The sequence below is a fragment of the Anabrus simplex genome, chromosome 1, assembly GCF_040414725.1.
Source record: "Anabrus simplex isolate iqAnaSimp1 chromosome 1, ASM4041472v1, whole genome shotgun sequence".
Classification (NCBI taxonomy): Eukaryota; Metazoa; Arthropoda; class Insecta; order Orthoptera; family Tettigoniidae; genus Anabrus; species Anabrus simplex.
This window is the reverse complement of record NC_090265.1, coordinates 1662715468-1662732290: the sequence shown is the minus strand read 5'-3', so window position 1 is coordinate 1662732290 and position 16823 is coordinate 1662715468. Positions and strand designations below refer to the sequence as shown.

At 42.4% G+C, this 16823-nt stretch overlaps 1 protein-coding gene across 1 annotated transcript in view; it reads right to left on the bottom strand.

The window, feature by feature from the left end:
* LOC136858667 (serine-rich adhesin for platelets) overlaps positions 1-16823 on the bottom strand; it is a 500703-nt gene that overhangs the window by 243635 nt on the left and 240245 nt on the right. Inside the window, exon 5 of the mRNA XM_067138381.2 lies at positions 3141-3321. Coding sequence (XP_066994482.2) covers positions 3141-3321 — 181 coding nt within the window. The remainder of the gene's footprint in view (positions 1-3140; positions 3322-16823) is intronic.

The following is a 16823-nucleotide window of genomic DNA, read 5'->3' as shown; positions in this document are numbered from 1 at the left end:
TAATTAAGGCCACGGCTGCTTCCTTCCCACTCCCAGCCCTTTCCTGTCCCGTCGTCGCCATAAGACCTGTCTGTGTCGGTGCGACGTAAAGCAATTTGCTTGTATTTTTTACAGATATGTTATAGTTTTCGACAGACTGGAAATCTTTGAAGTTGCATTAACTAAGTCGACACTGAAAACAATGCCTTCCTTCGTAAGAAAATGACGAAGAAAATTATATCCTAGACATACCAATTCTTATATCGCTTTGTTTTCAGACCAATAGCGCTGTACGTGATTGAAATCTGGGTACAAAGGGCTCTTATTCATAAAGTGGAGGTCACAGATATAAAAGTGGCGATAATAATAGCTGGAACAAAAAGGTGGGTACAATTATATGAGGGCACTCGTAGGCATGAACACAACTGATGAAGTTATACGTATAACCCGGCTTCGGTGCTGGGGTGAAGTGAGGGAATCGAGGAGGATAGGTTCCCAAGAAAATAATGCATTCGACAATGAAGGGTAAGACATGCATAGGAAGATGCATGAGACTATGGACAGACCTTTTTCTTTCTTCGTCTTTTTCATATTGTTTCAACTGTCAGTGGAGAGATGGCTTGGAATGACATTAGTAGATGCATAAGCTTGAACGGGTTTTTAGAAGTAGAAATAAAAAGGAAAAATTGGGAATTAAAGAATGGAATAATTTATTAAGGGAGTTGTTTGTTAAATTTCCAACTTCTTTGATATCATTTTAGAACATCTTAGGTGAAGAAATGTTAGGGAATCTGTCACCTGGGTGACTGCCCTAAATGGAGATCAGGATTGATTGATTGATTGATTGATTGATTGATTGATTGATTGATTGATTGATTGATTGATTGATTGATTGATTGATTGATTGATTGATTGATTGATTGATTGATTGATTGATTGATTGATTGATTGATTGATTGATTGATTGATATGGGAATTTTAAAGATGTTTTTGGAAACTTTCTTCTGGAGCATGGCATTGTATGGAAGTGAAATATCGACAATGACTAGCTCATAAATAATAATAATAATAATAATAATAATAATAATAATAATAATAATAATAATAATAATAATAATAATAGAAGCTTTTGAAATATGGTGATACAGAAGAATCTGAAGATGAGATGGCTTGATCGAATCACGAATGAAGAAATACAGAAACGAATTACACCGAATACAGTAAGCTCCGGCTGAACAACGGCCAGCTTTGCTGCTCTACATTCGGGAGGCGGATGGGATGGTTCCACTTTCGGCTGTCCTGAGTATGTTTTTCCGTGGTTTTCCATTCTCCTGAATTAAGGGGAATGCCGGGACAGTTCCTTTATATTCCACGGCCGCACACACTTCACCTAATCCGTAAAACCCCATCACCAACACAAATGTCGCTGGCCCGAGAGACGACTTAATCGTCTAGGAGGCCCGCTGTCCCTTTCTGGATACGAATTAAGACTTTTACCCAATCCAACCCAGAAAAGAGACAGAATGATAGGACGAGTCTTAAGACAGCCAGGACTTGTTCAGTTGGTTTTTGAGCGAAGTGTAGGCGGAAAGGACAGTAGGGGGTAGACCAAGGCATGAATTTGGCAAATGTAGCAGTTACGTAGGAATGAAAAATTGGTGCTAGGTAGAGTGGCATAGAGTGCTGTATTAAACCGGACTACGAACTGATGACCCAAATAACAACAACACAATCACCAAATGTATTAAATCATCAAAGTGTCACTAATGTATTGACATTGTACGACATGGAACGCTGAATGCATTTTCTTCACCTATAAAAACGCCGGCTATATGTGCCGGGTTCGAACCCGCGATCATGGGATGCAGAGGCCAAACAAGTTCCATTTCTCCGCAGAGGTAGCTCAGAGATTGTTTTGGAGGCACTCAGGTCATTCACATAGACGCACAGGCAACGTTGAAATGCATAACAACCTAGAATGAAAGGACAAGACAGAACAATTTATTCCACCCTTATGCAGTACCTGCGTGAAACAAACATTAAAATATAGAGTTTGTGTATGTGTGTGTGTGCGCGCCTTTCTTTCATTCTTTCTTTCCTTCATTCTTTCTTTCTTTCTTTCTTTCTTTCGTTTTTGCTAAATACAATAGCATTTCCTAGAATCTTCTTTTTTCTTCTTCTTCTGTTTCTACCGGTTTTCCCACACCTGTGGAGTCGCGGGTGCAGACTGTGTCGCACATGTGGATTTGGTCCTGTTTTATGGCCGGATGCCCTTCCTGACGCCAACCTTTTATGAAAGGATGTAATCACTATTGCTTGTTTCTGTGGTGGTTGGTAGTGTAGTGTGTTGTGTAAATATGAAGAGGAAAGTGTTGGGACAAACACAAAACACCAGACCCCGGGCCAGAAGAATCAATCAGAGGCGATTAAAATCCCTGACCCAGCCGGGAATCGTACCCGGGACCCTCTGAACCGAAGGCCTCAGTGCTGACCATTCAGCGAATGAGTCGGACCAATAGCATTTCCTAGACTGTCTTTCCTATATGGTCTACGGAAGGGCTTCTATGTCTTTTCATTTTGCGTTTTAACAGCAATAATGTTATGGAAGACAGCAATATTCAAATGTGATTACAACCTGCCACGTTTTTAATTTTTTAGCTTAAATATAATAAACTGATTTAATTGGTAGTTGTAATCTTATTATCGTGACTTCGTGAGTATTTATCTTGTACCATCACCGTGAGGTGGCCAAATGTGGCAATTCACGAAGGCCAATGAAAAAATTACAAGTCTAAAATGAATTATGTATGTATGTATGTATGTATGTATGTATGTATGTATGTATGTATGTATGTATGTATGCATGCATTTCAGAAAGTAAATAACAAAATACTAAAAGCTTTTGTTATTCCTATGTTGCCATTGGTGGATTTATAGACGTTTTAGGGAAGTGATGGATTCAGTTTTCCTTGTGCGTGTGTCAAAATTCCTAAATGAGTATGAGAATCGTGGCACACAGTGTGAATGCAACCACTTCCCAGACGATAGCTCGTGTAAGTTAAATAACGGATCAGCCGCTCCATAAATTAAATGTATTGACGGTACCCATTAGTATTAATAGCCGCCCCACATGCTGGTAGGACAGGAATAGCGCTACTGACCCACTTCGTACAAGAAACTGGAGTTCCGGTTTGGACTCGAGGGCACCGAGCTGCTAATTCGTCCAGAGCCGTCGTCCTCACGACGTCCCGGCGCTGACGTCAAGAAGGCTTTCTTCACCTTGGTCCACTTAGAGGTGGCTCGGCGATGCACCGGGGGAGACGTTCCGGCGCTGTTAGACGTCTGAGGAAGAAAAATGGCCATCTGTTAGGCAGGACAGAAACTAGTCGTTTTAGTGGGGAGATATACCTTTCCGACAGTAAAAAGTGGGTGATACTTAGCATGTTATATTACAAGTATCCACATATTCTGTTTGTTGTCAGTACTGTAATACCATATCAATGACTTAAAATATTATTGTTTCCCAAAATACTTCAATTATTTTAGTAGACATTGTTTGCACAGCTACTACATACATTTTGAAATAACAACAATTAAATATCCATACATTTATGAATATCAGGGAAATGCTTCATGACTGCATACATTTCCTTAACATTTTGGAAAAATATTGAAAATGCAGTTTAAAATTCAAGTCTGATTTCTGCAACCTTAAATGAAATGAACTCCATCGTAAATCCCGTATTGTCGTAAGTAACTAATTGTGCAATTCTTAATCATAAATTCCACCTTTACAATACAATACACATTGCCTGTTTTTATTAAGACGACATAAAAATTCGACACCTGTTTCGTCCTATATCAAGACATCTTCAGTCCAAAAATAAATGTACAGACCTTAAAATTGTATCAAGGATATTGAACATACTTATTAAGTATAAAAATTCAATGACGATTGCATCCAGCTAAAATGCGACGTTTGAAACATCACGTCATAAAACTACTAAAATATCAGTGAATTTTAAAATAGCGCAATTCATCATCTTAGGTGAGCCTGTCTGTGTGATGATTAAATACTTGATGCACTCGTCTGTGCAATTTTAAATTCACTGATATTTTAGTATTGTTATGACATGACGTTTCATACGTCGCGTTTTAGCTGGACGCAGTCGTCATTAAATATTTTACTTATATTCAATATCCTTGTCACAATTTTAAGTTCTGTACATTTATTTTTCGACCGAAGATGTCCTAATAAGGGACGAAACATGTGTCGAATTTTAATGTCGTCTTCATAAAGACAGATTTGTACTGTATTGTAAAGGTGGAGTGTATAATTAGGAATTGCACAAGTAGTTTCTGCAAGCTTGCTGGATATTTCCACGGGACATATGAGAATTTTATTTCCAAAAGATACAAAATCCAAAAAAAAAAGTCAAAATTGAGAGAAGTCGATGGAAAACACACGTTGGCATGAATCTGCATAATATGAAAGAAAAATAAATCCTCATAACGGACAAAATCCATGTCAAGCAGGACGTTAAAAGTCACGTTTGATACCAATAAGTACCAAATCCATGTCCGGCTCCAAGGCTAAATGGTTAGCGTGCTGACCTTTGCCCACAGGGGTCCCGGGTTCGATTCCCGCTAAGGTCGGAATTTTAACAATCATTGGTTAATTCCGCTGTCCGATTCCTTGGTCAAATCGTCAGCGTTGAGGCCTTCAGTTCAGAAGGTCCCGGGCTCGATTCCCGGCTCAGGGACTGGGTGTTTGTGTTTGACCCAACACATTCATATTCAGACAACACACTACGCTACCAACCACTACAGAAACACGCCAAAGTGATTACATCCCTCCAGATATGGTTGGCGTCAGGAAGGGCATCCGGCCGCAAAACAGCGCCCAATCCACATTTGCTACCCCACAAAGTGTGCGAAACGCGGTAGAAGAAGAACAAAAAGAATTGGTTAATTCCGTTGGCACAGAGGCTGGGTGTATGTGTCGTCTTCTTCATCATTTCATCATCATCACCATGCCCAGGTCGCCTACGGGAGTCAAATCAAAAGACCTGCACCTGGCGAGCCGAACGTGTTCTCGGACATCCCCGGCACTTAAAGCCATACGCCATTTCATTTTTACAAAATCCCACGGGGTTAATTTGTCCAAAATATAACGTATGCATGTAGCCAATTAGGAACCATTTCCTGGGCACATGACCAGCAACCCCAGAACACTTTGTTTAATTTACAGTGTTGTGTTGGATGATTACATTTACTATTGTTTAACTAATCTGTACCTTCACCGTAAGTAACTTAATTTTGATTATTGCATATTTAGATGTCCACCTCTTTGTGTAGTGGTTAGTATGATTAGCTGCCACTCCCGGAGACCAAGGTTCGATTCCCGGCTCTGCCAAGAAATTTGAAAAATGGTACGAGGGCTGGAACGGGGTCCACTCAGACTCTGAAGGTCAACTGAGTAGACGGGGGTTAGATTCCCTCCTCAGCCATCCTTGAAGTGGTTTTCCGTGGTTTCCCACTTCTCCTCCAGCAAATGCTGGGATCTGTTTACCCTCCAGGGTTGGTTTTTCCCTCGGACTCAGCGAGGAATCCCACTTCTACTGTCACAAGGGCAGTGTCCTGGAATGCGAGACATTGGGTCGGGAGATACAACTTGGGAGGATGACTAGTACCTCGCCCAGATGGCCTCACCTGCTATGCTGAACACGGGCCTTGGTAGGGGATAGGAAGATTGGAAGGGATAGACAAGGAAAACGGTAGGAAGCGGCCGCGGCCTTAAGTTCGGTGCCACCCCGGCATTTGCCTGGAGGAGAAGTGGGAAACCACGTTGTACCGGGCGGTACACCTCCACGCCGCTAATTTAAAATGTGCGCCTGTTGAAACTCCTCTGCTGGAGGAGGGCTGAACTTTATCTACGCTGTTAATTCTTTACCTTCTCAGAAGATGTCACCACGTGGAAAATTTTGAGTTTTTGAACTGTGTCATTTTTGATGTGTTTTTGTTTCGCCTGAAGTAAGAAGTGTAAACTTTCTCTCCTAGAGGACACTACTGAAGATCAACAATAGTGCACCCTAGTGCGGAGTCAAAGAACTATTTTGTTGGAGAAATTTTTATTTCAAATGTTTGTTTCTTGTTAAATTTCTTTCTGTTATTGTTTAAGTTGGCTGTATACCCCTCTTTTTCCCCTTGTTTTCGATTTATCCAATCCCGAATTTCTTTTAGTAATTTCCGACCAATCCGATGTATTTCCCCCCCAACTTGGATATGTTTCTGTAACCTAGCCAATAAAATAATTGTGGGCGGGTGTTCTCATTCCCCTAACGCCTAGAACCTTCCACGACAGGATATAAACTGCTGATTTTTGGGTCTCTGCGCCACTTCTGTTCCATCTTTCAGTGTGTTAAGTACATAGCAGGGGGCGGGAAGCGCCTCTTTCTTCGGCAGCGGTCAACAACAAGGTAATGGCCGATTAATAACTTCTTTCTTTGCTAGCTCAGCAGTTTAACTTTCGGGGCGGGTTCTAAGAGTTCAACCATGTAACCTTTTCCTAAAATGTAACTACTCTTTTCATATATTCTCTTTTAAAACGACATATCGGGATAGAGAGTGCTTAACCCTCTCGAGCTCCCACTCACATCGTCTTGAGGTGAACTTATTTTTCTCAACCAATTCTTCCGTAATGTAATGTAAATTGCTATTAAGTCACCTCTGTAGTATGGGATTAGCCCTTGTATTAACGGCCTAGTGCCAAGTAGGTCTTAAGCAAAGTGTATTAGGAGTGCAAGTTCGCCTCCTCTCAAATTGTATTTTAGAGGTCATGTATTAACCTTCTTGTCATTTAACAGACCTCAGTAGGTTGGGTATTTTACCCCTGTGTATATGTCCTTTGAGGACAGCTTAAAGGTGGAGTTCGGAGTGGCCTATGATAGGCTTGTATTTTAGGGGGAAGTTGCCCTTTCTTGAAAATTGTGTTTCTGCCTCAAGGAGGCTTTTGGGTGTAATTGGAAGCAAATGTTTCTGGCATGTTTGGGGGTTTTCGGCCCCTTTGTTGTATGGTGTTCATTGTAAGGTTGGGCTCATTGCTCAAGAATTATGTTTCTGACTTTTGAAGCCCCAAATGGGGTACCTATGTAAATGTATTTTTCAATCGTGTTTCGGCTACTAAGTACCTGTTCTATTTGTTGTTACCTAATTTTGAAAAGAAAATATAACCTTGTTAAATTTTAAAATTAATTTCACTTTAGTAGCTTGAGACCTATTCACCACCCAGCACCTTCTTTCATGCATAACTACCACAAAAACACGGTAACAAGTGGTAGCAGAGCGTGGTTGAATGGGTCTCAATTTAGCCCCTTTTGAAGGCTAAATATTGTTTGTTCCGAACTCTAACTATTTTCCCAGTTGCTGGAATTTTTTGAGTTTTTCAAAATTGTTCTGTCACCATGCCCGGCCCTCGCGATGTTCTCCATCTTAATTATTTGCGCAAAGAGGAGTTGATCTATGAATTAACTATCAGAAATGTGCAATCTGGAGGCACGGTTGCAGTAGACACTAACAAGCTTAGAGAGTCCGTAGATTTGCCCATTTCCATCCCCAATTTGGGAGAGAAAGAAATTGATGACTCTCTTTCCACGATCGTCGAGAATATTACTGGGCTAGCTTCTGTAGTTAGTTTTTTTGATGAAAATGATCCGTCTCCTAATCAAATTAAGCGTGTGCAAGGCAGGCTATATCATTTTTCGAATAGGGTTAACGATCTGTTGTCTCTAAAACTGAATGACGTTCAGAGGAAGGAAGCTAGTACGCTCCTGGAAAATATTTCCGAATTATCTAGTAAGGTCACTCTATTGTTGACTGGGGAAGTTCCTCCCAAATCTGATCAACCCACCATAGTGAATGCCGGTAGTGAGGAAGCGCCTCCCAAGGGAGAAGTTAATAGGATAACCGTTGCTGCTCAAACTATCCCTGCCCCATTGGACAACGAATCTGAACGTCGTGCATCATTGAGTAACATCCGTTCTGAATTAACTTCCTTGCCATTGAAACCTTTACCTACCATGTCACCTGGGTTTAGCAGCTTGCCTCATCCATTGGCAATGTTGCTCAGAGGTATTTCTAAGTTTTCTGTCAATACCACCAGTGATGTAATTTCATTTTTAAGATTTCTAGTTGAATTTCAGGATCATGCCCTTGTGTTTTCTCTTTCTCCATGTCAAATTTTGCAAATTATTTATCCGTATGCTATTGGTATTCTCTCAGATAAAATCGTAAGAGCCATTGCCGAGCAATCATCTATTGAGGATTTCCATGCCCATTTGCTAGCTAATTTCATCCCGGCTAGGGCCAGGTCCTCCCTTATTCAGAAGTACTATTATCGTGTACAGCGCTTGGATGAAAATTTGGCTGATTTCATACAGGACATTAAGTTTTACACTAGGGTGTTTGCCCTTCATTTTCCTGAAGATCAGATTGTACAGGCTATTGTAGAAGGCATTTCACCATCTTATAGGTCATACTTGTGTTTCGCGGCGTGCCCGCAAACTTTCTCTGAACTTGAAGCGTTGGCCGTCTCAGCGGAAGGAGTTAGGTACGCCGATTCCTTGCGTGTGGCAAAAGAACCCCCTCCTTCGTTTAGTAATACTCGGCCTCCACCTCGCCGACCAGTCACACCCCGTAAATGTTATGCTTGCGGGTCGCCTGACCATCTTCGCAATAAATGTCCATTGGTCAAAAGTAGTAGGGCAAATAATGGAGCTGGTTCAGCACAAGGCTGTTTTAAATGTGGGGCCTTCTCACATATCGCCAAGAATTGCCCAAACTCGAATAGCACCCCCTCCTGCTCAACTTCTGGTGCAAATTCTACCTATGCCAATAATAAAAAGTGACTAGTGGCTTCGGCTGAGTCGACTAATCCATCTTCCCGAGACTCAGCCCCTGGTAAACAGGTTGTAAATTCAGAGGACGATCAGCCTTCAAATTCATCTTTTGAATGCCCTAAAGAATGTCTTAGGATTGCGGCGGATACCCCCGCACCTGTTCCTTTTCTTAAGATTGAGTTAAATAACGAGCCTATACCAGCTCTCTTAGATTCAGGAAGTGTTTGTTCGATTATTTCGGCTGAATGGTATTCTAAATTGAAAACGGTTTGTAAACTTCCTGACTATGTCTCTTCTCCTGTTCAATACGTATCGGCTAATTCATCTCCATTAGAAATTCTAGGTTCCTTACTGGTCAAAATTCGTATTTTTAAGTTTACATGGAAAGTTAAATTGTTTGTGGCCAAGCAATTGTCTTGCCCCATTATATTGGGAGCTGACATTATTTCTCACACTGGTCTTGTGCTCGATCTCCAGTCTAGGTCGTGCACATTCAAATTTGCTTCTAATTGTAAAATCCCACTATTAAAGTGTAATTCTGTGTCATGTTCGTCTATTTCGCCTACCCAGGATGAGATGTTGTTAGACCTTAGACATCTAACTGAGGAGCAGGCTGATAGTATTCGCAAACTGTGTCAGTCATTTCCCGAGGTGTTCTCTGATACTCTTGGTGTTACTGACCTTATTGAATACAAAATTGAGGTCACGGATTCGATTCCTGTCCGTTTTCCACCTTATAGGCTATCTCCACCTAAAATGAAGGCTCTGAAAGAAATCATCGATCAGATGTTGAAGGACGGTATTATTAGGCCCTCTAAGTCAGCGTATTCTTCGCCTATTTTTTTGGTCCCGAAACCCCAAGGAGGCTTCAGGCCTGTCATTGATTACAGGGCTCTCAATCGGAAGGTGGTGTTGCAATCTGTGCCCCTTTCTGACCTTCATTCTTGTTTTTCATGGTTTCGTAAGGCCAAGTTCTTCACCATCTTGGACTTGAATCAGGCCTATAATCAAATTCCCCTTGCCGAAGAGTCTAAACACCTTACAGCGTTTGCCACGGACTGGAATTTATACGAATACAACCGCGTGCCTTTCGGGCTCCCCACCGGAGCAGCTGTACTCACTAGGCTACTAGATAGGGTCTTCTCCGACATCAAATTTGAGTACTTATATCACTACTTGGATGATGTCGTATTTTCAGAGACTTTTGAAGAACATCTAGATCATCTGCGAGAAGTTCTCGATCGCCTTCGTAAGGCTGGGTTAACGGTTAAGTTGTCCAAGGTTGCCTTTGCTAAGCCCTCTATGTCTTTCCTAGGGCATATTGTGTCACCTGATGGTGTAGCAGTCGATCATTCTAGAACACAGGCCATTCGTGATTTTAAACCTCCCAAGGACATTAAAGGTATCGCCAGGTTCATTGGTATGGTGAATTTCTTCAGGAAGTTTATTCCTAACTTCGCTAATAGAGCGGCGCCCTTAAACCTTCTTCGTAGGAAAGGCATCAAATTCGAGTGGGGACCTTCTCAACAAGCCGCTTTTGAAGACCTTAAATTAGCTCTTTGTAATGCCCCTGTACTTGCTATGCCTGATTTCTCGAAGAAATTCATTGTCCAAACCGACGCATCGTCGTCAGCAGTAGCTGCAGTCCTTCTTCAAGAGACTGAACTAGGGAGGCGACCCATCGCCTATGCATCTAGGACTTTGTCGGCTCAAGAAGCCAAGTATTCCATCTATGAGCTCGAAGGTTTGGCAGTCTTATTCGCCTTAGAGAAGTTCTGTCTCTATCTGGAACATGTTAAATTCGACCTGGAGACAGATAATCAAGCCTTAAGCTGGGTCTTAGGTAGGCCGCGTCGTACTGGTCGTATAGCCCGTTGGGCCATCCGTATTTCTGCCTTCCAATTCGATGTCAGGCATATCAGAGGTACTGAAAATGTTGTTGCTGATGGACTCAGCCGTATGTTTTCAAACGACGTTGAGAACCATGAACCGGTCGACCGTTCATCACCTCCCGAGTCCACACTATTTGATGTTAATGCCATTTTAACTGATGCCCCCATGCTCTTTAGGGATATCGAGAAATACCAACATGAAGATCCGACGCTGGCTCCGATAATGGAAACCCTTTCTTCTGGGGAACATGTTGTCCCTTATGTTCTGAGGAATGGTGTTTTATGTTGCCCTTCGAGGCATGACAAGATGATGAAGGTTGTCGTTCCAGCTGTTCTTGTGCCTATGATCTTCAAGTACTATCATGAGACCCCATTAGGGGGGCATCTTGGAATCTTTAAAACTCGTGAAAAGATTCGTGAAATGTTCATCTGGAAAGGTATGGACGGTGAAATCCGTGAACTAGTAAAGGCTTGTAAATCCTGTTTGATTAGTAAACCAACCATGTCCACCAAGGTAGGCCTCTTGTCTTCTCAGCAAGCGTCGCGCCCCATGGAACGCCTGTATATTGATTACGTAGGACCATTCCCCCAGTCAAAGGGTAATGCCAACAAGTTCATCCTTGTGTGTGTAGATGGTTTTACCAGATTTTCTTGGTTATTTCCGACTAAGCTGGCTACCGCTCAGTCTACCATTACTTGCTTAAATTCTATTTTTGCTTCTTTTGGTCCGTGCCAATATATTTTATCTGATAATGCTAAGGCTTTTACATCTAACTTATTTCGTAAATTCTGTTTTGACTTATCCATCTCTCATGTAACTACTTCTGCTTATTACCCTCAACCATCTCTGGCTGAACGGGTTAATCGTAATCTCAGGTCCGCACTTATTGCCTATCATCATGAAGATCATTCCAGGTGGGACACGTCCCTGCATTGGTTAGCTTTTGCTTTGAATTCGGCGGTTCATGAATCTCATAAGTTCACTCCAGCTTCCTTGATGTTCAAGTTTATTCCCAACACGCCGCTCTCTAACCTTTGGTCTCTGAGTGACATTCTACCCGAGACAATAGATCCGGATAATATTAAAGATCTTTGGAAGAAGGCTAAAGCCAATCTTAAGGTATCTCATGAAAAGGTTAGAGAAAAGTATGATCGTGGACGGAGACCCACCACTTTGAAGGTAGGTGACCAGGTGATGGTCAAGAATTTTGTTCCCGCGGGCAAGCTTGCCCCCAGATTTCATGGGCCTTGTATCATTCTCGATTTTCTTACGCCAGTTACGTTGTTAGTAAGCAATCCAGCCACCGAGAGGATATTTAGGGTTCACCTGTCACAGGTGAAACCAGTGTAAATTTTGTGTCAACTTGCTTCATATAATTTGAAAGGAATATGAAGGTTATATTTTTTTTTTGAGTTCAACTTTTAAGGCTTTCTGCCCCTTCTATAATATTTTGGTCTTATATGTAAGCCTCGTGTAAAACCTTCCCCGATCCGTTAAACTGCCATTCTGTCCGTGCCTCGGCCATTACCACGCTCCCGTCTCCTGCTTCAATACACACTGTGGCTTGATTTGAGTAAATGCCATGGATATCTGCACGCCGCTGACCCCTCAACCTCCTCACCAAGCCTGTGCCCTCAAAAAAATGATGATGGTCCAACAATGTTCTGCCGCCTAGCTTTAATGTTTCAGTGCCCCCGCAGCCGCGCGGCGCCGTGCAGCAACTGGGTCCGAGGACGGGCCCCCTCGGCCCCAGCGAGGACGACGTGTGCACGGCGAACCGGAGCTCTCCTCCCGGCCAAGGCTGATGTGCGGCGCACGACCTGCTACTTGCCCGCAGCCTGTATATGTTCACCGCGGGCGCGGCGTGCTTCAACACCTCTGCTCCCCTCATAGTGCGGGCGAGCGGTATCTCAGGGTACTTGAGGGGTCCGAGCGGCCTCCTTTGGACGCAAGCCGCAACGGCCGGTCTGGCCATCCCACTTCATCACCATCAACTACATGAACAGTTACTATAAGTAATGACTACACTTGGGAATTTAACTGCAATATTTGGTGGACTATGCAAAATTTTTCATCACTTTTAAGTATTAAAAGTTTATCTTCAGAACTCAACTTCTACAAACATAAAGACTGTACTTCACCTGCAACAACAAATGTTGAAACTGAATCAAACCAAATTAAGAAATCTTATAAATGCTTCTGCAATCAATCTTCATATCCACAGCATAACTTGGACCTTGTTTCAAACAATTTCATGTGTCACCCCTGGAGGAACTTTTGGGGGGGGGAGGTCTGTACCGGGCGGTACACCTCCACGCCGCTAATTTAAAATGTGCGCCTGTTGAAACTCCTCTGCTGGAGGAGGGCTGAACTTTATCTACGCTGTTAATTCTTTACCTTCTCAGAAGATGTCACCACGTGGAAAATTTTGAGTTTTTGAACTGTGTCATTTTTGATGTGTTTTTGTTTCGCCTGAAGTAAGAAGTGTAAACTTTCTCTCCTAGAGGACACTACTGAAGATCAACAATAGTGCACCCTAGTGCGGAGTCAAAGAACTATTTTGTTGGAGAAATTTTTATTTCAAATGTTTGTTTCTTGTTAAATTTCTTTCTGTTATTGTTTAAGTTGGCTGTATACCCCTCTTTTTCCCCTTGTTTTCGATTTATCCAATCCCGAATTTCTTTTAGTAATTTCCGACCAATCCGATGTATTTCCCCCCCAACTTGGATATGTTTCTGTAACCTAGCCAATAAAATAATTGTGGGCGGGTGTTCTCATTCCCCTAACGCCTAGAACCTTCCACGACAGGATATAAACTGCTGATTTTTGGGTCTCTGCGCCACTTCTGTTCCATCTTTCAGTGTGTTAAGTACATAGCAGGGGGCGGGAAGCGCCTCTTTCTTCGGCAGCGGTCAACAACAAGGTAATGGCCGATTAATAACTTCTTTCTTTGCTAGCTCAGCAGTTTAACTTTCGGGGCGGGTTCTAAGAGTTCAACCATGTAACCTTTTCCTAAAATGTAACTACTCTTTTCATATATTCTCTTTTAAAACGACATATCGGGATAGAGAGTGCTTAACCCTCTCGAGCTCCCACTCACATCGTCTTGAGGTGAACTTATTTTTCTCAACCAATTCTTCCGTAATGTAATGTAAATTGCTATTAAGTCACCTCTGTAGTATGGGATTAGCCCTTGTATTAACGGCCTAGTGCCAAGTAGGTCTTAAGCAAAGTGTATTAGGAGTGCAAGTTCGCCTCCTCTCAAATTGTATTTTAGAGGTCATGTATTAACCTTCTTGTCATTTAACAGACCTCAGTAGGTTGGGTATTTTACCCCTGTGTATATGTCCTTTGAGGACAGCTTAAAGGTGGAGTTCGGAGTGGCCTATGATAGGCTTGTATTTTAGGGGGAAGTTGCCCTTTCTTGAAAATTGTGTTTCTGCCCCAAGGAGGCTTTTGGGTGTAATTGGAAGCAAATGTTTCTGGCATGTTTGGGGGTTTTCGGCCCCTTTGTTGTATGGTGTTCATTGTAAGGTTGGGCTCATTGCTCAAGAATTATGTTTCTGACTTTTGAAGCCCCAAATGGGGTACCTATGTAAATGTATTTTTCAATCGTGTTTCGGCTACTAAGTACCTGTTCTATTTGTTGTTACCTAATTTTGAAAAGAAAATATAACCTTGTTAAATTTTAAAATTAATTTCACTTTAGTAGCTTGAGACCTATTCACCACCCAGCACCTTCTTTCATGCATAACTACCACAAAAACACGGTAACACACGTAAAACCACTTCCAGGATGGCTGAGGTGGGAATCGAACCCATCTCTACTCAGTTGACCTCCCGATGATGAGTGGAACCCGTTCCAGCCCTCGTACCACTTTTCAAATTTCGTGGCAGAGCCGTGAATCGAACTCGAGCCTCCGGGGGTGGCAGCTAAAAACACTAACCACTACGCCACAAAGGCGGACCCCTATTCACTCAGTTTTATGCAACCCACAGATTATAGCCTAACCTAAAAACATTGACCTTGGCTACTCACAGCGATGTTTGGTCTTACTACGCTTTCTATTATTCGCTTATTCGTGTGAACGAAATCAGCATTAATGATAAAAACGAATGATTGTAATGAATCATGAAAATTATGCTATTTGCTTTACGTCGCACCGACACAGATATGTCTTATGGCGACGGTGGGAGAGGAAAGGCCTAGGAAGTGGAAGGAAGCGGCCGTGCCCTTAATTAAGGTACAGCCCCGGCATTTGCCTGGTGTGAAAATGGGAAACCACGGAAAACCATCTTCAGGGCTGCCGAAAGTGGGGCTCGAACCCACTATCTCCCGATTACTGGATACTGGCCGCACTTAAGCGACTGCAGCTATCGAGCTCGGTTGAAAATTATGTATCACAGAAAGTTCGTGTACAGAGAATATGATGGCTGAATAACTAGAAGCAGTGTTGATATAACGCTGGCACACGGCAGCTCGTGATAGCCGAACGTGCTTTGTCCGGCTCCATGGCTGAATGGTTAGCGTGCTGGCCATTGGTTCAAGGAGCCCCGGGTTCGATTTCCGGCCGGGTCGGGGATTTTAACCTTAATTGGTTAATTCCAATGGCCCGGGGGCTGGGTGTTTGTGCTGTCCCCAACATCCCTGCAACTCACACACAACACATAACACTATCCTCCACCATAATAACACGCAGTTACCTACAAATGGCAGATGCCGCCCACCCTCATCGGAGGGTCTGCCTTACAAGGGCAGTACTCGGCTAGAAATACCCACACGAAATTATAAATTATATACCTGTGTAAATGGATACAGATTGTGAAGAGAGGTAGTTTTACGGCCCACCTTCAACTGTACACTCAAACACTAGCGATTTTCTTTGTTTTACACACACATACCAGATGACAAAACAGCCTTACAACCAAAGCTACTCCTTCCACCCCGTCAACATCCAAGCGTACCAACCAGCAACCTCGTCATCACGTTACTACAGGCTTCAGGTAGTAGCGGCGATTAAGGAGGGCGAGTGGGGGGGGGGGGCAACTTTGTGGAGAAAACATTACATTTTTATTCCATTTTAGCCGGTTGAAACTAAGAATTAAGGGAATTATTAAAAACACATTTGTGCAAGCCCTGTTGTCCTATTAGCTGATTCTTTCCTTTATCTTATTTAATTATTAACAAAATTATTATCGAAAACACGGACAAAATGTCGTTCGTCGCGGCTAACCGATTTGTATAGCACCACAGCAAGTAGTGGAGACTTTGCAAATGCTCTGAGGAAGGGTAACAGGGCTATATATTTTTACCAAGGTTGTGGACACTGAGGTATGATTCAACTGCTTGCCGCGTGCATTCGTCACTCTGGCAGTCTCTTTAATAGTGTCTGTTTGTTTCTTAGAGTGTAGTTACATACTAAATGAGTTTTAGAATTTTATAATCACGCCATACTTCTATTTAATTGTAATACATTTGTAATATTGTTTGGTGAAAGTTTTATTCTATAGTATTGAATCAAAATCTCAAAAAAAAATTCCCGCACTTCAGTTAGTAAACTGTTAACCATTACCTCTGTGTTGAAATTCGCTGAAAGAGCATCAAAAACTTACCATTTTGTATCTATATTTTCAGTTTTGGTGTGTATAACCCCCCCCCCCCCCCGCCCACTATACCCCTAAACCCGGGTACATTATCGTGTCCTTTATATTTTTGACCCCCCCCTCCGGCACTTCTAGTTCCCAATAGCCTCTACTGGCTTCAGGAATACCTCTGGCTCAACCTCAAAGACATTACCGACCTATGGTCGTGCAAGTATACTTGCGTCTTGCAATACGCCATGGCCAGTAGGCAGTAATGTTCGGTCTTTGAATATTAACATCTTAGCGTAAAACCGCTAGAAATCGTATATAGATATCCCATTATGGCAAACCACATCACACAGCATTAAAATCCTTAGTTTGATAGGTAATTACAATATATCGTCGTTGCAGGGATAAAACCTCCTATGTGAAATATTTTAGCTTAGAACTTTGGCCGGTAAGGTTCTGTTA